The sequence below is a fragment of the Paramormyrops kingsleyae genome, chromosome 13, assembly GCF_048594095.1.
Source record: "Paramormyrops kingsleyae isolate MSU_618 chromosome 13, PKINGS_0.4, whole genome shotgun sequence".
Lineage (NCBI taxonomy): Eukaryota > Metazoa > Chordata > Actinopteri > Osteoglossiformes > Mormyridae > Paramormyrops > Paramormyrops kingsleyae.
Genome location: NC_132809.1, coordinates 17354476 through 17374764, shown reverse-complemented (window position 1 = coordinate 17374764; position 20289 = coordinate 17354476). Strand labels below are relative to the sequence as shown.

The following is a 20289-nucleotide window of genomic DNA, read 5'->3' as shown; positions in this document are numbered from 1 at the left end:
GTAAGCCCTCATCTCGTCGTCTTTAGGATTACGGTATTGCCCAGTGGAGTTCTGCAGATTCATGGAGTAGAAGCAGGGGATTCTGGGAAGTACCGCTGCGTGGCCACCAACATTGCGGGTCGCCGCTGGAGTACGGAGGCAATGCTCACAGTTAAGCCAGGTGCGCAAGAAACAGGTTGAATGTTTCCGTCGTGTCCTCTGATGAATCCCATGACATGAATGTAGCATCTTCCCGCAGTCCTGCTGTCCAGGCTTGTACTGGGGCCCCACATCATAGCCGGGCCCCAGAACCTGACGCTCTCCCTGCACGCCACCGCCGTGCTCGAGTGCCTGGCCACCGGGCAGCCGCGCCCCATCGTCTCCTGGAGCCGGGCAGACCACAAGCCCATGGATGTGTTCAGCACTCGGGTGCTGGGTGCTGGGAACCTCATCATCACAGACGTGAGGCCCCGGCACGCCGGTGTGTACGTGTGCAGAGCCACTACCCCGGGCACCCGCAACTACACCGTTGCTATGGCAAACCTCACTGTTCTCGGTAAGACCCGTAAGCCCATTGAAATGTATCTGTGTACAGTATGTATGCATGCATGCTTGTTTTGGTTGGTTGGTTGTATTGTGGGTCGTATTACTTGTTAGCTTATAGGTGAAGGGTAAAGGGAAGTGCTAGCTGTTAATCAGACTGACTGAATTTGCCCCCACCCCGGATTTTCAGCGCCCCCCTCTCTGGTGCAGTGGCCGGAGAGCCTGACCCGGCCGCGGGCTGGCACGGCCCGCTTCAGCTGCCAGGCGGAGGGGGTGCCCCAGCCCAGTATCACCTGGTTGAAGAACGGGGCAGAGATCCACTCCAACGGCCGGATTAAGATGTATAGCAGGTGAGAGCCTGGTCCTGTTGGGGTCTCTCTTCAAATAAGCTGACCCAGAAATACATCTCCTGATAAGTCTGTCCCATGCGAGCGACAAGAAATCCATCGTCAGGAGTCTTAATATGGAGCTGAAGGGGTCTTTGTCTCGGAATACAGCAAGCTGGTCATCAACCAGATCACCCCGGAGGACGACGCCATTTACCAGTGCCTGGCGGAGAACGAGCGGGGCTCGGTACTGGCCACGGCCAGGCTCATCGTGGTCCTGTCCGAGGACCGGCCCAGCGCCCCGAGGGACGTGCGAGCCGACACTGTGTCCAGCTCAGCCATCCTGCTGGCCTGGGACCGGCCGCTGTACAACGCTGACCGCGTCATCGCCTACTCTGTGCACTACATGAATTCTGAAGGTGAGCCAAAGACCAGGGTGGAGGACGCGAGATTGGCCCAGAGCCTGACATTCTGTCAAGATGGCAGTGAAATCATTTCTGTCCTCAGGGGCGTAGATAAAAAATCTGGGCCCTCTGATAGAATAACGCCTTGAACCTCTGATAGGGCCGCTCCTTCCAGTCTGGGTCCCTCATGCTCGAATTTGCAGAGTGGAGATATAATGTGTAATTTTCTTGTGCTCAGGACCCCCTATAAAGTTCCGGACCCCTTGAATCTGCCAGGGTATCCATGCCCCCCCGACGCCCCTCTCTGTCATATGCAGTATTTGTAGTAATATAAATGCTTAATATTGATTTTATCTGGATTACGTGGGTCGGAGTTCACGGCTTTTAAAAAGCCTAGTTTGGGATGCTGAGTCTCTGGTCTACATCTTGCTCAGATTCCTTATTTCCAAGGAATGTTTTTAAAGTCTGTTGCTGCTTTTGTGAGTTCTGTGAGCCCTGCTGATTCGGCAGTTATCGAAGCAGCACTGTGACACGCCTAACCCTTCAACCTCCTGGACGCTCGATGTTAAGATGCTTCATCACAGCGAGTCAGGGGGGGGAAAAAGCAAGAGTGAGCAACCAAGGGGACACCTGCTGCCATGCGGGTCTGCCTCCCCCATGAAGGGGCTCCCGGAAACAAAGGGGGAACCTGCAGCTGAGACATCCTGCCCTTTGCTGTCTGAATAACTTCCATCCTTCTGGGTTAAGATGGCAGTGACTCTCTCTGGGTGATTTCCTTGAATAGCTGGTCGTTTGAGATTGACAGCACCGACCCGACGTTACATCCTGAGCCCGAGGGTCATGAATGCAGAAGGATGGAAATTAATGAGAGGCTAAAGAAAGGACAGGCTAATTAGTGTGCATCTTGGAGTGCGCTACTCCAGCGCTGGCGGGCCGTGCGGAGGCTTTAGCGGCGCTGGCGTCCCGGTGGATGGGGGAGCCGCGTCTCCGGTTTTTCCGTCTCTCCTTAGAGCCTCCTCTGGAGCCCACCGGCCCTTTCAATCCAGGAACAAGACCTTTTCTGTTTACCCTCAAGGGTCTTGTGTACCAGGTCAGAAATTGGAATCGCCATTCAGTGAACTTGGAAGTAGGTCTTTTGTGTCGCCTCCAGTATGTACTAATTAAAGTGCTATCACACATTCAGCCATGTGGGAAAGCATCATTCTGGAGACTTGGCTTTCGCGTTCTGGCAAAGTTGGGGGAGGTGCGAGTTTGATTAAGTTGACATTCTCTTTCTTGGTGCCCCTCCTTGGAAATTGCTCAGAAAGCATACGACTGCTGACGGGCCCCTCAAACTGCCGTAGAGGACTTGGGCCCTTTTGTTGTGCCTTAGTGTTTTAATCGGAGATTAACAGGATGCAGGGCATTTTGCCAGCTGGACGCAGGAGTTCGGGGCCCTTTTCACGCAGTAAATGCATGTGAATTGAAAATTGTGACTGTGAGGTTTGTTTTTGAGTGAAATTGCGACGCTTTCAGATTAAGAACCGTGGAATTATATGCCGTGCCTACCCGAGCTGTGACTGGGAGTGTGGAGAGCTTCTATCAGGAGTTGTACCTTTGCTCTTTCACAGGCAGACAAAGGCCTACTTAATATTTTTATGGTGTCACAGAACAGTTTTCCTGTGAGCTCTGTGTTCCATCGAAACTGAGCCGATCCATTTCTCTAGGTTTGCCCGAACGGTTCTGGACAATGGCTGTACTATCATGGCTGTAATGCTAACAGATAGCGATTTTGTTTCTCTGTCGAACCGTCGACCCCTTCGGTCAAACCAGGGATGAACAATGAGGAATACCAGGTTGTCATTGGCAACGACACGACTCGCTACATCATCGATGACCTGGAGGCGGCTCACAACTATACCTTTTACATCGTGGCCTACATGCCCAATGGAGCCAGCCGCATGTCCGACCATGTGATCCAGCGCACCCTGGAGGACGGTGAGTAGGCGCGACTCCTGCAGCTTCTGTGTCTGTACGTCTCAGGAGGGACCCGATTAAGGCTCCAGAACTGACAGCTTGATTCAGCTTAATCATATGAGGTAGCGGTGCACCAATGTGGAAATTTTGACAGATACTGATATCTGATCATTTTTGTCACCAATAGCAACAGCCGACTAAATGTGGCGAAATGAGCTGGTAAAATCCTTTGTACTCCACTAGGGAAAATGGCTGATCATCCGACGCATCCAACTTTCCATCTATCCATCTGTCATCTGTACCCGCTTGTCCAATTCAGGGTCTATCCCAGAGCCTACAGATGCAAGGCAGGGAACAACCTAGGATTAGGTGCCAACCCATCACAGGGCACATGCACGCACCATTCACTCACTGTAATGCAATCATCTCCATTATTTTATTACTTGTGTATTTAGTGTTGGTGCTTCTAGCTTTGAATATCTGCTAAACTTTATTGGATTTTTAACAAATATTGACATATACTGATATGTTAATTGATATATCAAGCATCCCTGCTTTGAGGACATTGTACCAAAAGTACGGTACTTCAAGGTGTTGGTTTTCCACTGACGTAAAAACTGGTACCATTTTACCTTATTTATCCACAGTATCTCTTTTAAAAGATGCTACAGCTGTTGAGCTGTCCCTTTCTTCACCGCCACTTCAGTGTTTATCGCTTCCATGATTTAACAAAAACAGTAGCATGTGGCGTGCTCTGCTAACTGAATTAATAAACATAAGGATTCATCGAATTCATACAGCTCCCCTTATCGTGGCCCCGTGCCTCTCCCGCGGTTCCACTCCCCTTATCGTGGCCCCGTGCCTCTCCCGCGGTTCCTCTCCCCTTATCGTGGCCCCGTGCCTCTCCCGTGGTTCCACTCCCCTTATCGTGGCCCTGTGCCTCTCCCGCGGTTCCGCTCCCCGCACCGTGGCCCCGTGCCTCTCCCGCGGTCCCGCTCCCCTTATCGTGGCCCCGTGCCTCTCCCGCGGTTCCTCTCCCCTTATCGTGGCCCCGTGCCTCTCCCGCGGTTCCGCTCCCCGCACCGTGGCCCCGTGCCTCTCCCGCGGTCCCGCTCCCCTTATCGTGGCCCCGTGCCTCTCCCGCGGTTCCTCTCCCCTTATCGTGGCCCCGTGCCTCTACCGCGGTTCCTCTCCCCTTATCGTGGCCCCGTGCCTCTCCCGCGGTTCCTCTCCCCTTATCGTGGCCCCGTGCCTCTCCCGCGGTCCCGCTCCCCTTATCGTGGCCCCGTGCCTCTCCCGCGGTCCCGCTCCCATCTCCATGGCCCCGTGCCTCTCCCGCGGTCCTGCTCCCCTCACCGTGGCCCCGTTCTTCCCCTGCAGTGCCTCTCCATGCTCCGGAGCTCAACCTGCTCAGCCGCAGTCCCACAGACATCCAGGTGTCCTGGCAGCCGCTCACAGCCAAGCTCAGCCGCGGTCGTGTCTCAGCCTACCGGTTGTCCCTACGCACGGCCACTGACGGCACCGTCACCCAGCTGGAGCTGCCAGGTGACCAGACCCAGCGCCTCCTCGAGGGGCTTCAACCCGACACCCTCTACCTCCTCCGAGTGGCTGCCGCCACCAGTGTAGGCTGGGGGGAGCCTTCTGCCTGGACCTCCCACCGCACCCCTCCAGCATCCAGCACTAATGGTATGACCAGTCATGTCTCTGAAAATTCTGCATCTGCTGCTCATGTGCCCCGTCCTGGTGCCCCCCATCCTGGTGCCCCACGCACTGAATAACCGACCAGAAAATTCCGATCCAACCAAAAACTCTTTCTAGTGTGTGGTGTTTTCAGAAATGGTGCATGGGCCGGATATGTGCCAATTTAGTCTGTGATGGAAAATGGTTTCGAAGGAAAAAAACATTTATAAAAACATGATTAAGATTAAACAGAGGGGTTGGACACCCCTCATAGTCTAAGGGTTTAAGTAAAAATTTGGAGGGGCAAGTCTAACCCTATTATAAGAGGTGGTCCTGATCATCTGAACGCTTGTCCAGGCTTTGCGTTTGGTAGCCTGCAGCATTTGCCTTGTGTTATCAGTAACATCAGGCCGTCCTCTGTAATGGGTCATGGAGAAGGGCCGCTGGGCGGGTGGGGGGGGGCCCTGAACGGCGGGGGAGGGGAAGGCCGTATGGCTGACTAAACTCAGCTGCCCGGTGAGTGCCGAAGGCCACGTGGGTGGGCCCTGAGTCTTCCAGCCAGGCGGGGAATCCTATTGGGTCGCCTTGACCCCCCCCCCCCCCCCCTTCCCTCACCTCCAAAGTCTGCTTATCCCATCAGGACCTGGCAGAAAGCAGAGCTTTGTTTCACCCTGGGGGAGCACTAGGGGTACATGTGTCACTCTCCCCAGGAGCACGAGATTGTCATGTGAAAAATGTAGAATAATTCTCAGCTTGAAAGTGTGTGTGTGTGTGTGTGTGTGTGTGTGTGTGTGTGTGTGTGTGTGTGTGTGTGTCCCAGCTGAATGCTCTGCACCCTGTACTTGCTCCCATTGGCTCCAGGCCCCCCGCCACCCTGACCAGCAGGAGAAGCTATAGGAATATTAGTAAGATAGTTGCACTGATCAGCCACCAAAGAAACCTTGATTTGTGTTTTAACAGTCGATAGACATACTGTACGATGACTTCTGAGGTCTGATAAGGGCCCCCTGTTGGTCCTGAGTCCCCACAATGTCCCCGTCGTTTGATTAGTGTCTTTGTAATGATATCAGTCTAACCGTGAGCCTCACTGCCCCCCCAGTGCCCCTGGCCCCCCTGCTGCAGCTGGAGCCGCTGAACTGCACCACTATGCTGCTGCGCTGGCAGCCCCATGCCGGGGACGCGGCCCGTGTGCTGGGCTTCTGGCTCTCATACCGCCAGGAGGGCCAGACCGCCGGCCCCCCCGTCCAGCTGCGGGCCCAGGACTCCCAGTACACCATTGAGGGCCTGGGTAAGTCACGGACTCAGTCACCCCCGAATGGCCGCTGGCATCGTACAGTCACTAAGTTGGTTCTGTAAAGCAGTATACGTATGTTACAATGTTAATCATATAAGTTATAATGGTAGATGGATTACAGAAGGCAGACTTTCCAAGATGTCTAAGTACCCGGGTGATAGTCACATGTCCGTTTGCTCACATTAAGCTTTGGTGATGAATCGAGTTTATGTGGCAGGCATTAAAGAGATTTGCGTGAAGAAGGAAAGATTCTGTTTGAAATGTTAATCTCTGCACAGCGACGGCTGATGGCCTACATCACTATTGGGTTTAGGAACAAACTCGTCACCCTGCAATCGTTTGTGTTTCACAGACAAAGAGCTCACCCACGTTCACACAGGACAAGGCAGTCCCTGACAAAGGGCACCCATTGAGAGAGAGGCCATGGCGTGATTGAGTGTGTCGTTCGGGTATTGACCATTCCTGGGACCTCAGTCTCAGTATACAGGGGTTCCCTGCCCCACCCTGGTGCTCAGAGATTGCGACCTTTGAACCACCATTAGAATCGTGCCCCAGTTGCCTGAGAATGAGGCCTTGGGTGAAATGAACGGGGGGCGGGCCGGGGGGTCCCATGTGACCATTGTGGTCTGATGCATTTTCGGTGGCTATGGGAGCGGAAGATGGTCATGCAGCCCCAGATCCTGCCCTCCAAAAGCCAGTCAGATGTTGAGCAGTCGATATGTATGTGGGTTGGGTGACATTGATCTTCTTCCCATTTTTTTTGGGGGGGGGCAATCATGGATGCTAGTCAACATGTTTTATTGTGTCTGACATTGTGAGGTATATTCTTGCTCTTTTGTAGGATTTTATTTTGAGGTTTCCCAATATTGTTGTTGTTTTGGCCCCAGCTACAAACATTCTTAATAGGGGGGGTAGAGATGCCAGACTTCTGCTGCTGGCAAAATTTTAAAAGAAACGTGGCTGACTTGTGTGATTGTTGGTGCTGAGGAATTGTTGGTGTTGAGTTGGTGGTTGAGGGAATGCGATGCGAGGCCTTGTTTTTGTCCGGGCCCCAACCGGGCCCCAAGCCCCATGGGCGCGATAGAGCACAAGCTCGTGTTTCATAAAGGAAAGCGACGGACAGAGACAGTGAGTTATGGGGCCCCTCTTTCGGAAGACAGGACAGTCGAGCCTTACGGCTTGTTTTACAACCATGGGCAATTCGGCCCGTTCCAGATCCTCCTGCATCAAAGGCATTCGTACGGGACCCTAGGGGTTACCCCTTGGCAAAAAAAAGAAGAAAAACAGTGATACGCTGCTCCGCACAAATTTGTCCTTGACTTTTCTAATGTTGTGCCCTTTCGTGAATTGTGGGGAGAGGAGAATGTGGATGTGTGGTCGGGACCCTTGGGAGTCCCTTTCGGGCAGTGCGCAGGGACATTTATCCTTCAGACTGACCAGCCTTTAGCCCTGGTGCCCACAGACATCACAGCGGGGCTGCTCACCGTACCTGGGCCAGGGAGGGAGAGGCATCCGGGTTCTGCTGGCCGTACCTGAGCCAGGGAGGGAGAATCGCTAGTGTGTCCTCACTTTCATACACAGCCTGTCTATGTGCTCCTACATAAGTGCCACATAAATGACCACAACCAGCTGTCCCCTCGGACACAAGCAGGGCACCCTGATTCATGGCCAAAACCAAACCGTTTCACTTCATTCATCTGGTTTTTAAATTTTTTTTCCATGGGTTTTAACAGTGTGTGTGTGTAATATATTAATGTGTGTATATAGAAATTCTATATATTTTTAGGGGTGTAACCATACAGTTTTCCTACGGTTCGGTATGTATCACGGTTGTTGGGCCGTGGTAAAGGTATGGTTTCGGCATCTTTATATTCAAGAAGAAAATAAAAATATTAGCTCTATTTGTTCCATATAACATCTCTCTATTCAGCATAATGGGGGCATGACTAACTAGGCATAGGTTATCGCTCCGCTGTATGAAATCAAGGAGAGAAAAATGTTGAAAGTGCTTCTTAACTTTGATAACCTGCAGGTGTTTTGTTTCTATTTGACTAGAAAACATACGAAGTGTATCGGCGTTAAAAAGCAGCCACAGGCAACCGGCACACAGGAAGTGCAGACAGATCACTGTTCACGCAACATCGTATTGCTCAGTACGTATATGGAAATGAGGCGTATCGTAATACCACGGTTCACGTGTGCATATTGACATTCACGTGTGCGTACTGAACGGTACTGTTGCACCCCTGATAAATATATGGACAATTCTAGCATTATTTTGGCAAACAAAATGCCTCAGTGCATGAATAAGCTTAGTGTCAGTGAGTCCATTTGCATATCTATCCATGTAACCATTTGGATTGAATATAAGCAGATCCTCAGAATTCATATATTTACATTAGAAATGCATCACATTTTATTGCCGTTTTGATGTGACATCACACGGAATTTACAAGGAATTTCATTGAAGTTTGATGTCTTTCCCTTGTTCCCCATGAGAGTTCCCTGTTTTAAGATCACGTGAGAGGTGGTGTTCCTGAAAGCTGTAGGACTGGAGTCCGGTGCCTCTCGTGGAGACGAGCAGAGGCAGAGTGACTGTGATGTGGCTCAATCACTTGTGTCTCCTGTTGTTGAGTATCTTTCTGCTGCAGTTCTCCTCCCCCAAGGCCAGGAGTAGCCTGGGTGCAGCACACAGCCTGCATGGATTCCATGTCAAATGTCACGTCCCAGATGTCAACCCCCCCCCCACTCTAACTCCCCTTCCTGCTTAATTACCCTAGGCTATTGTGCTTTGGCCTGGTCTGCAGCGGAGGCTGTGGGACCGTCTTCAGTGCCATTCAGATGAACACTTTGACCGGGGGGGGGGGGGTGCGGCAGCCAGCCAAATCTGGACAGACTGAAAACTGAAATGCCGTAATTAGCCTGGCAACCGGAAGCTTCACCTTCAGCACAAGACTGATCAGAATGATTCAGAGTGAAAAACATCACGGCCGCAGATGGATAGCAGCAGCCGTTCTGCTGTGTGAAAGGTTCTGAAGGCATTTTTAAGATTTACAGATCAGTTATCAGTCCATCTGATCTTTTAACCTGAGGGAACAGTGTGCTCTGTGCACGTGTTGTTTTTCATAGCTAACCTGAGGGTGCGGGTAGGGGTGGGAGGTAGAGGGGGATGGGGTTCAGTAGGGTGTGGGTGGGAGGTAGAGGGGGGTGGGGTTCAGTAGGGTGTGGGTGGGGGGGTAGGGGCTGTAGGGGGTGGGTGGGTGGTATTCAGTAGGGTGTGGGTGGGGGGGTAGGGGCTGTAGGGTGTGGGTGGGGGGGTAGGGGCTGTAGGGTGTGGGTGGGGGGGTAGGGGTTGTAGGGTGTGGGGGGGGGGGGGTAGGGGCTGTGGGCTCGGTTCCGCTGTCCTTATCCCGTGTCTGTCCCTGACCTCTGCTCCTTTCTCAGTCCGGCCTCATGTCATCCATCTGGCTCCACTAAAGCTGCTCGTGTCTGAGCTCCCAGCAACAGAAACTCCCTTATCCTGCCCTCCCCAGCCCCAGCCCCAGCCCCTCCTTAAAAATCACCCCTGCTCCCTTCTCATCCTCCTTTATACTGGTGACCCTTTTCTCACGTTTTAGACTTTATTAGCCGGCACTGGCTTCCAGGCTAGACGAGGGCATTTAGAGATGCCTCTCTGAAAATCGCTGTGGTCCTGAGTTGTTGTTCTTACGTTTGTGACCCTCCTGTCTGGCCATTCGCCTCTGATCGCTCGCATTAAAAGGGTTTTTTCACCCACATGACTGCTGCTAACTGATGCATTTTGTTCAATACACCCGTTCTCTGTAAACTATAGCTGGCGTAGTGTGTGAAAATGCCTTGAGGGCTCTTTCTGAGCTGCTGGAACCACCAGCCTGTCACACCACATTAAAAATCCCTCATCATGCATCTTAGCCATTGGAACGCTAAGCTGCAGTGTAACCGCACCTCTCCAACCTGTCTGTCTGCACTCAGGGCTCAGTGTCTGTAAGAGCAGGCTGTTTGCATTAGCGAGGAGGCGCACATGATGAGCGTGAGCCAATGTAGCACCCCAGCCATGCGATGGCCTGGTGGGTATCTTTTCTGATGGCTTCTTCTACATGGCTGGTGAGTTGGCAGGTGTCTGTGTCGCCTATAAGATTGACCTTGTTCACCTGACAGGTAATCCAAGACACGTATGTTCGTTCCATGAATCCATTCCATTGAATTTCTCTTTGTAAATATGCATTCAGTAGATCGTTAGAGAGAGGTGACTGGAAAATGTTTGTCGTGTCAACTGAGGGTTTCTTTTCAGTATCATACTGATGTTCTGTGCCTCCGGTCCATTCACAGAAGTCGCTCTTCATTCCACCTACAGCTGAAATTGTTCAGTGTTTTTTCTGTGGAACGGATTCCTCAAGCTTCCTGCTGAACACTGATGCCGTGTTTCTCTGTAATGCTTGTGGGCTGCATTATAGGCATTAATAAAAGCTCAGAGGCACCTTTCTGTACTGAGCACACTTGCAGTATCGTTCAGGTTGCTTCACACTGAACGTAGCAGAGTCCTGGGTGTGAGTGTGCTGCGCCTGGTGGGTTTGGGTTCTAACCCCGCTTCTCAAAGACGGAGCAGGTGGTCTTTGTTCCCTCTCCTCTGGTTGCTTGTGGCTCTCAGGTCAGTGCCTCTAGTCAGTTTGACCCACCGCCCCCCCTCTCTTTCTTTCAGGGAGGCCTTTGTCCACTTCCAAACCCCCCCCCCCCCCCCCGGTTGACTGTCCTCTGCACAGCCGAGCACCCCACTTTTTATGCTACCAAAAAGCAGAATGACAGTATGATGGATGGAGAGGCTCTCTGTGTTGGGGGGGCAGCTTCACATCTGTCACACCACCCACTGACCACCCTCACCTAACCTCTGCTGTACCCCACTAAGCACAGTAAAGGCAATGGGAAATCTGTTATGCTTTTAAACACTAGGTGGAAGTGTTGAGCCAAATTTGCGCTCACAAGGGACTTGGGTTTAAATAAACGGTGTGATTAAGTGCCAAGACAGACACTTTTCTGCAATTGTATGGGGAAATACGGAGCTGTTTAAATAAGCATTTCATGAAATGCCTGCTAACGCAATCGTCCTAGATAAGCTAATCTGATCGATTCTGCATAATAACAAGGGAAAAAATGTAATTCAAAAATGAATTTTCCAAAGTTGACTTTTCCTGCAAAATTGAATACATAGAAATATACTTTTTGATTGTTTTGTCCTTACAGACCCAAGGAGGAAGTACCACATTAAGCTGCTGGCCTACAGTATCGCAGGAGACGGCTACCAGGCGGACCAGACAGCCAGCACACCCGGATGCGTCTGTAAGCCCACCCTCATATCCAGCCTGATTTTGCTAATGATGCCTGTTTAATCAAATTAACTTATTAGCAGATGTGGAAAGTTCAGGTACAAAAGTTGAGTTCTCTGACTGTGACTCCTGTATTAAAATGGATGTGAGAGGGATATCGGGCTCTCGAAGGAACAAACAGGCACACTTAGGTTCACTCAAAAACACTTTAATAAGTAATACAAAATAATCTCGCATTTACATCAATACCAAGCTACCATATCGAAAACCTCGTACTACAATGGGTATCAAATAATATATATATATTATACCTAATAATAGTAGAGGCAAAGATACCAATATATATGTAGAAAATAAGCAATAAAACATAAAAGAAGCAAGGAAACACAAAAGAAGTTACGAAGTATTATCACAAGCGGTGATATTTACTCGCAAGGATCAATGAAAGGCATAAGCAGTTGCAAAGCTATTTACACTCGGACGTGCTATCATCACCCACCTTCACACACGGACCGGGGAGCCCTTTCAGTCCTGGCAGGAGGCCAACACGTGAGTTCCGAGAAAGTGCCGGGCGATGCGCGCTCTATCCCACGGCTGAGCTCCGGTCAGTACTGAGTTTTCGCCCCTTCTTATACTAAATTGGGTGCTGCGTGCGGGCAGGGGACAAGCTGGCCAGGCTCACCCCCTCCCCCACGCAATGCGTTCTCCGATTCCCACTTCCGCCCGGGTAATACTGCTTGCTTAATGCCTTCCCGACCCTGCTAAACAAGATAAGATCCTCTGTTTCCTGAAGACAAGATAAGTGTCCCGCATACCGATCCTCCCCTTTCCTTAAGGACGAGATAAGCATCTTGCCAGTGCAACATATGGAACCACTTATTCTCTCCCTCAGGAAGAAGCCCTTAGAGAATCACAAGGTGAGCTTCTTTTTAACAGCTTAAGCATCCCATAAGTTAGAAACAACAGGATAAGTGTCTTTAAACAGAATAAGTTTCCCAGGACAGTAATTTTTATGACTATCGGAGCATCCAGGCCCCTTTTATAAGAAACAAGTTACTCATGAAAAATAAGTTATACAAATGATCAGTAAAAAACACATTTATGCAGTTCAACCTTGGCACAATAATATTATGGGTGAATCATGGACGATGTATCTGAATTTTAAGTAGTCAATTCATCTAAGCTATTTACATACTACGTGAGAGACGTAATCGTCCGCGAGTTCATCCTAATACAACTGCTTATGATCAGCCAGTTCGTTGAAACAGAACCTTGGCCTGGATTTGTGCTTTTCTGGATCTGAACTTTTCACCTCTGCTTATAAGGACAGACACCCAAATTAATTCTAATTTATGCTGCACCTTTATTGACATTGTTTTCCAGGTGTTGGTCTTCATTATTGATTTAAGTGATACTCTTTGTTTTATTAGCGGTCCGCGATCGCATGGTACCGCCCCCTCCGCCCCCCCATCGCCTGCATGCCACGGCCAACAGCTCGACAGCGGTATATCTGCGGTGGGACCCCCCCGCCTTCACCGTGGGACAGGCCGTAAGCTACACGGTTCGCTGTCACCCCGTCGGCTTGCAGAACGCCTCGCTGGTGCTCTACCTGCAGACGTGAGTGTGACGCCCCTGTCACCATCATAGACCCACGCAGAGCCCGGCAGAATCGCTGCTTACGGCCAGGTCAAACAGCATTGCTCTAGTTGTTTTCTGTCTAGCTAATCTACGGATCTATACAGGAAGTTGAGTGATGTAATAATGGTAGAGAAACAGGAATTGGAACCTGCAGCTTGAAGCTTTACTACCAAGAGTGCATTGGCGGTCTTTGTGTGTGCGTGTGTATGTATGTGCATGCTCTGCAGGCTGTGCTGCAGTGTTAAATGCAGCAATCTCGCTGCAAAATGCATGAGCGTGAGGTTACTGCGCATCACTAATGCTTTACCCTCCCCCCCCCGCCCCCAAACAGTACAGAGCGGGGCCTGCTCATCCGTGGGTTAGAGTCCAACACAAAGTATGAGTTTGCTGTGCGACTCCACGTAGAGCAGCTGGCCAGCCCTTGGAGTGCCGTGGCGTTCCAGAGTACGCTTCCCGAAGGTCAGCAGCACCAGCCCGGAGTCTCCAGCCAAAAAAGTGCTAACATAGGATCAGCTGTGCGGATTGGGATTACACTGTCAGGGGGGGAGGAAGTACCAATTTATACCTTTGAGGGTACAATTGCATGTCATAGGGCTGTGCCAATTGTACCCCAGCTGTAAATTAATGCACCTTTTAAGGTACAGAAATGAATTCTGGGGAACATTTTATACCATTGGGGGAGACTTCAGTGCCATTTGGCCCTTGGAGAACAAAACTGCACCAGGGCTGCACCCTTTTAGGAAAGACCAAACCCAGCTGATTTACTGTGGGCACTTGGAACTTGACTGAAGACCATAGTCCAGGGTTATTCAACTCACGGTCCTCGAGGTCCGAGCACTGCTGGTTTTCCAGCCTTCCTTTACCTGTCAGTCAGGTGTGAAGCCTCTGACCAATCAGAATCAGTAATTATTAAACAACTACCTGGGAGAACTGAAAACACGGCCTGGATTTGGAATCGAGGTCCAGAGTTGAAGAACCCTGCCATAGTCTATGCACTGGATTATCCAAGGCACTAGCTGCTGGGTGTCCCATCCGAGCCCCCCCTGACAGCGAGCCTCTCCCATGTCTCTACCCAGCGCCCACTCTGCCGCCGTCCAGCGTGAAGGTCACCCTGATTGAGAGTGACACGGCTCTGGTCTCCTGGAAGCAGCCGGAGGAGCCCAACCTTGCGGTGACTCGCTACACCATCCTGTACGCCTCGCGCCAGGCCTGGGTGGCCGGAGAGTGGCAGGTGTTGCAGAGGGAAGGTGAGAGCAGAAGCGGACGGGCTGTGACCAGTGGCTCACTGGCAATCCATAGGCTATTTCTGTTTAGAGGCAGAAAATGGAGGCTCTGACCGAGATCTGTTATCCCTTATTATGTTGAGTCTCCTCAATCCCGTCAGACTCTAAGTTGTGATTGTAATGCTTTTTTCGCTAACCCCTGCTAACTCTTAGCTACCTGTTTTTGGTGTTTTTCAAGCGTGTGGCGGTGAGGTTTGCCCTGTAAATACTGTATTGTCACTGGTCTCGAGGAGAGTCCTGCCCTGAAACAGCTGCTACAGAAAAGTTGTACCAGGTATGGATGGGGGCTGTTCGCCGTCACTGACCCCGTCTCCTGTCTGCAGGGACCAACACCATGGCCCTGCTGGAGAACCTGCTGCCCGGCAGTGTCTACCTGGTGCGGATCTCTGCCTCAAACCAGGTGGGAGACGGACCCTTCTCCAGCGAGGTGGAGTTGGCTGTGCTTCCGATGGGCTCGCAGGCGGGGCAGAACTCGGGCCGCTACGACAGCGCAGCTCTAGCTAAAGGTCAGCAAGCCATGTCCTGCCTGCTGGTCTCCGGCCGTGCTGGTCTCTCTGGCCGCGCTGGTCTCTCTGGCCGCGCTGGTCTCTCTCTGGCCGCGCTGGTCTCTCTCTGGCCGCGCTGGTCTCTCTCTGGCCGCGCTGGTCTCTCTCTGGCCGCGCTTATGTGGCATGTGCTACTTAAACCCTCATTGGATTTGAATATCATGGCAGTTCCATGCATCACATATATTAGCATATTATTAACCTAGAATGCAAACTTGTGCAGTTGGTGTTCATTTAATATATTTGGTGTTCATTGTAATATGATGATTAAAATGTGAATCTAGGAGTAAAAGCTCTCAGATTATGTTTGGAGAAGTGGAGACCATTCTTGCGTCCAGAGTATGACACTGGTTACCACTCAGTGTGTGTAACAGGAGACCTCTGTCTTGCAGCCTTTTCTGATGGCTTCTTCTACATGGACCAGAAGTCCATGATGGGCATTGTGGTGGGAGTGTCCATCGCGTTGGGCTGCATCCTCATCTGTGCTCTCATCCTCTTATACAAGAGCAAATCCCGGTATGGTGGCACGTGGCTGAGCCAGCAGCTTATGGCTGCAGCGCTGAGGGCGGGAGATGTGGGCTGGAGATGTGGAGTAGATAGGAAGGCCTGCCACGTAACATGTGAATGTGTAACCAAGTCGATGCTGCCCTTGAGTACTGGCTTAGAAAATCCTACTCTAAGTACCCGCCAGCCAATCTTCAACCTTCTATACTGTCAGAAACATAAGTATCAATTGATACCTTTGAGGGTACAATTACTTGTCACTGGGGCTGTACCCTCAAGGTTCTGCCAGTTGTACCCTTATCTGTAGGTAAATGTACCTGTTTTTGAGGAACATTTCTGTACTATTCGGGGTATAATATTTGTACCTTGAACAAAACCGTACCCGAAGCGAATGCTTTTTTCTGACGGTGTAAAGTACATACTTTGTAGCAAAGCACATATACAGTTTTTATTGCTTATGAGTTTTTTTTTTTCTTTCATTGCTCCCCTCCAGGAAATTCTTTGCCCCCAAGATGGCCAGGCAAGGGAGCTCCCTCCAGAATGCACCCCCCCCGAGGGCAGAAGAGCAGACAGACGGTGCGGAGGCCCTGGTGCCGGCGACGGCTCACAACTTCGTTGATGCTAAAGTAAGTGGCGTCGCTGGGGGATGCGCTGGAGGCCCCCGGACAGCGGCACTCTCCGCATTCGTTAGCTTATCGCGTGGGTTTTGCGCAAAAAGGGTGCTGACAGAATGACACTATGTGCTTCAGGGGGGGACGGACATGATGGTAAACAGCTCCGGTCCCGTGAAGCCCAGCAGGCCCAGGAGAAACATGTGGTGGTCTTTCAGTAATGATGGGAAGCAGAAGCACAGGAAGGAGCCGGTAAGGAAGTGTTCTGGGGGTGGGGGTGGGCCCAGGCCCGGGTGGGGGGCACGCTCTGCTGTTGACAGGTCTCTTCTCATTCTGATTTTCGGTGTCACCTCCCCCTTCTAAGACCCAGAAGAGAGGCTACAGCAGGTGCTCCTATCAGCTGGCTACCACATTCCTGAGGTATGAGCAGGGGTCTTCCTCATACCCGGGCAGGAACACCCCCACCGGACCTGGGTTTGGGCGACTGGGAGAGACGGAGGGGTCCCAAGGCAGCGAGGGCACAGGTGACTCAGGGCACTACTCGCACGATGAGGCTGACTTGGCCAACATGGCCGACGCACAGCCACTGCCGCTCGGTGTGAAAGCGGCCGGAGCCTGCAGTGAGGGAGAGCAGCCCCACCTAGTGGTGGAGATGGAGAACCTCACCAAGATGGCCGCTCAGCCCTCGCAGCAGAGTCTGCATGCTACCGACCAAGTACATCCTCTGTGATGTGGAAAGTGACCCCCCACACGTCATGCACTCCAACCCCCCAACAACTGTTCTAATGGACAATGAGCAGGAACCCCAAGAAATGGAAAAATATTCAGCATCATTGGGGGGCCCAGTCTGTCAGAGGATCGTTCTCTGAGATGAAGTCATTTAGTCTTCGTGTCTGTCGTTTTAAATGTTTGTATGTCTTAATCTCACCCACCATGAATGTTACCAAAGATGTGAGAACTTCCTACAGAGAGTGTATCACTGGACTGCAGGGGACTGACTGCCTTAGTCCTGTTTGCTCACCTTCTACCTCAGTTTTCTGTATGGTAAACACTACTTTTATTATATTTAAAAACTCCTGAATTATGTGATTTTATTTTGTATTTTTTAAAATCTTTTTTTGACTTTTTGTTCTGAAGCAAGAAATTGTCATTTTTGTTTTTACTGGTATGTAATAATGGCTACCTCAGGTGTTTTAAAATGTCTTGCTCCTAACTAAGCTCTTTGGTTGGTGAATATGAAGGTGTTTTTGTCCGTTCTTCGTGTGAGCCTTTAGTATGAGCTTGGCTGAAAGCGATGTTAGGCACTCGCAACAGTGTTGGATGTGAAGCATGCTCACGTTCTGTTGGAGCCGCATGTCCGTCAACAAACATCGGCAATCCATCGTGAGCACCGTGAGTTCCGAGGCTGTAAATATGACTGCAAATCAAGGCCCAGCGGCAAGCCGAGTCTACAGGGACACATTCCGGTGGTACGCCTTGCCTTGTTAGAGCAATGTTATCATATCTAGGTATTTAAATGCACCAACAGGAACCTTATGAGGAATCCAGCCTGAGCAAAAGGATTCTGTCCACATGATGTGGCTGCATATGTTCTAATATGGTTATGCTACCTCTACTTCAGTGTTATTTTCCAAACCTCAGGGAGCAAGGATGTTGTGGGACTTTAAACGTAGGTATGTACTACAATTTACTGCTTGTGTTTGTTGCAGTGTTACATAGCTAATGTACAGGGTATTTTTTGTGTACAGAACCATGTCCTAGGAGGTGGATGCTATCAGCCTGTAATAACAAATCTCTAAAACGGTGTGTTGCTTTTGTTTGTTGGCCTTGTGCCTATAATGAAGTTAGAACCTGTGGGTTCCACGCTCTCCTGTGCAGAACACACCTTTTTGAGTTGATTAATAGCCATTTTTTTTGTCTTTTTTGGTTATTTTTCTTCACCCCTTAAATACCTTAAGAAGTAACCAAAAAAAGGTTGTTCCGACATGTTCGGCACAGCAAACCTTGAAAGCTTTAAAAATGGCCTTATTTGGAAAAGGCTCCTTCGGGTATCGCAGAATCCACAATGCAGGTGAACGGGAGGAGAGGGGAAGATTTTGAAACCAAAGTGTGATTGCTCTGAAGGTGACCTTTCCGATGTGTTAATAGGAGAAATGTACAGAATGTTTGTCGAAAACTAAAAGTGTGTATGTCAGGTTTCATTAGTTGAATTATACAAACAGTTAATACAACTATCAAAAGTCCTCTTACCTGCAAAGACAAATATCTATATTTTGTCTCCTTTGTACTACTGTGTGCGCAATGTGTAGGAATTTATGTCTTGAAATGTCTGATTCTTTAACGTAGAGTACTTAATTCTCATGGTAGTGTTACATTTCCGTTTGTAGAGACAGCTAGCGTGCTGCAGAGACAGAATGCTATCCTCCAAAGAATGTTTGCTTCCCATCTTTGGTTTGGCTTGTTTTGGGTTTTATGTTGGTCTGGGGAGACTTGCACCGAAAGCTCCACTCGCCAAACCAAAGAGTGAAATGCAGCTGCCCTCGGCTCAGCCGCAGTGCCACACCGAGAGCAGAAGCGTGCCCTGCGCTGCACAGTGTGCGTCCTGTCACATGACCCAGCACGCCGGTAGGAATCTATCATGCAGCTAAACCCAAATAACCAAATGCTTTCAAGAATTGGGTCATTAGAATATTGGTGGTTTTTATGCTTTAGTCCAGATTTATATTGAACATTATCTCTATATTCTGTACATCTTTTCCTCATTCTGTGTTTTCCCCACTTTCTGAAGGTTTCACCTTTGCACGGAGAGCAAAACAATCAGTTTATTTCTTTTGAGAAGCAAACAATGTAAACCAAAGATTTTTGTCACTGTCACATGTTAGTTTGTAGGCATATATCTTTATCAGATGTTTTGTCGGTTTGTGATGCTTAAAATTCCCTGATAAACCAAAAGATATACGTATTGACCATGACGCAACAAACTGTAAACGAAACGTTCGCTTGTTTTTCTTGGTGACCCATTGATACAGCTCACCCCGGTGTCACTATTGTACTCATGTCAAACTGGAGAAAGTGAAAAGTGCCCAGTAATCTGAGGCTCTAATGCTGTGTTAAGCTGCTGTTTGTCCGAGTTTCATTGTGGATTTTACTGTTTTGACTGTATTTACAAGTGTATGACTGGTACAAGGGCGTAACTTTGGCTGGAACATTGGGGGGGTTGAGGTCTCCATCCATTACAGGGGAAACATGATTATTGGTGGGTTGTATTAGCTGGTTTTTATTTATTGGGGGGGCTACAACCCCCCCCATCCCCCCCATAATTTACGCCCATGGACTGGTATGCAGGTACCCTGAATGCATACACCGACATCTCAAGATTTTAAAATATGTGCACTTCAGAGCTTAGGTCTAATTTTAGAAAAATTAAGGATATACGTCAGTAGTAGTGCTCACTGCCTGTCAGTGAGCTCTGCTCTGCAGGACCCTGCATACGAAAATGAGCAAACAGCCTTTAAGTTCGAGACAAAGCAGATGGCTATACCTATTCAGGTTTTTATTATTTTAAAAGGAATTTTATGTTTTTTTTTGTGTCATTTGCTTTTCAAATTTGTGAATTGGAAGGGATTTGGATAATGTGAGTGGCTATTGGTGTGGGGTGGAGCCACGAACTCAGCCACGCCCACAGCGAGTCGGTACCCGCCATTTCCAAATGGCAGAGAGGTGTCTGTGTGTATGGGGCAGTTTGAGTCCTCACCATCTTCTATACCAGTGTTTCCCAACCCAGTCCTTGGGAAACACCGGACAGTCCACGGTTTTGCTCCCTCCCAGCTCCCAGCCAATCAGGAACACCGAATACCTGGTACATTTGCGCAGGGAGCTGAGAGGAAACAAAAACATGGACTCTCCGAGGTTCCCCGTGGACTGGGTTAGGAAACGCTGTTCTACGCTGCCACAGAAAAACAGCCACCAGTCTCTACTTCTGAATGTAACTCTGCTTATGCGATTATTTTATGCTTTTGTTTATTAGTTTCTTTAATTTTGGTCAAGTGTTCAAGCAAGCGTTGTCTTTCCTTACAATTAATTATGGTATATTTTGCTTTAAGTCTTGCTCTAATTAAAGCCAAAAAGATATTAACTGATTGGTATGGTTAAATGCACAATTTAAATAAAGCTTTTCATTAAAAACG

The 20289-nt window shown here is 49.8% G+C and overlaps 1 protein-coding gene across 2 annotated transcripts in view; it reads left to right on the top strand.

The window, feature by feature from the left end:
- The window catches only part of LOC111846770 (protogenin A-like), a 38494-nt gene extending 18205 nt beyond the window's left edge, over positions 1-20289 (top strand). For both annotated transcript variants that reach the window (XM_072698306.1, XM_072698305.1), the window contains exons 4-19: positions 27-160; positions 239-535; positions 713-872; positions 1020-1267; positions 3065-3229; positions 4589-4894; positions 5988-6176; positions 11439-11534; positions 12952-13138; positions 13491-13618; positions 14236-14406; positions 14766-14948; positions 15380-15503; positions 15985-16117; positions 16241-16354; positions 16467-20289. In XM_072698306.1, coding sequence (XP_072554407.1) covers positions 27-160; positions 239-535; positions 713-872; positions 1020-1267; positions 3065-3229; positions 4589-4894; positions 5988-6176; positions 11439-11534; positions 12952-13138; positions 13491-13618; positions 14236-14406; positions 14766-14948; positions 15380-15503; positions 15985-16117; positions 16241-16354; positions 16467-16832 — 3001 coding nt within the window. In that variant the 3' untranslated portion in view covers positions 16833-20289. The remainder of the gene's footprint in view (positions 1-26; positions 161-238; positions 536-712; positions 873-1019; positions 1268-3064; positions 3230-4588; positions 4895-5987; positions 6177-11438; positions 11535-12951; positions 13139-13490; positions 13619-14235; positions 14407-14765; positions 14949-15379; positions 15504-15984; positions 16118-16240; positions 16355-16466) is intronic.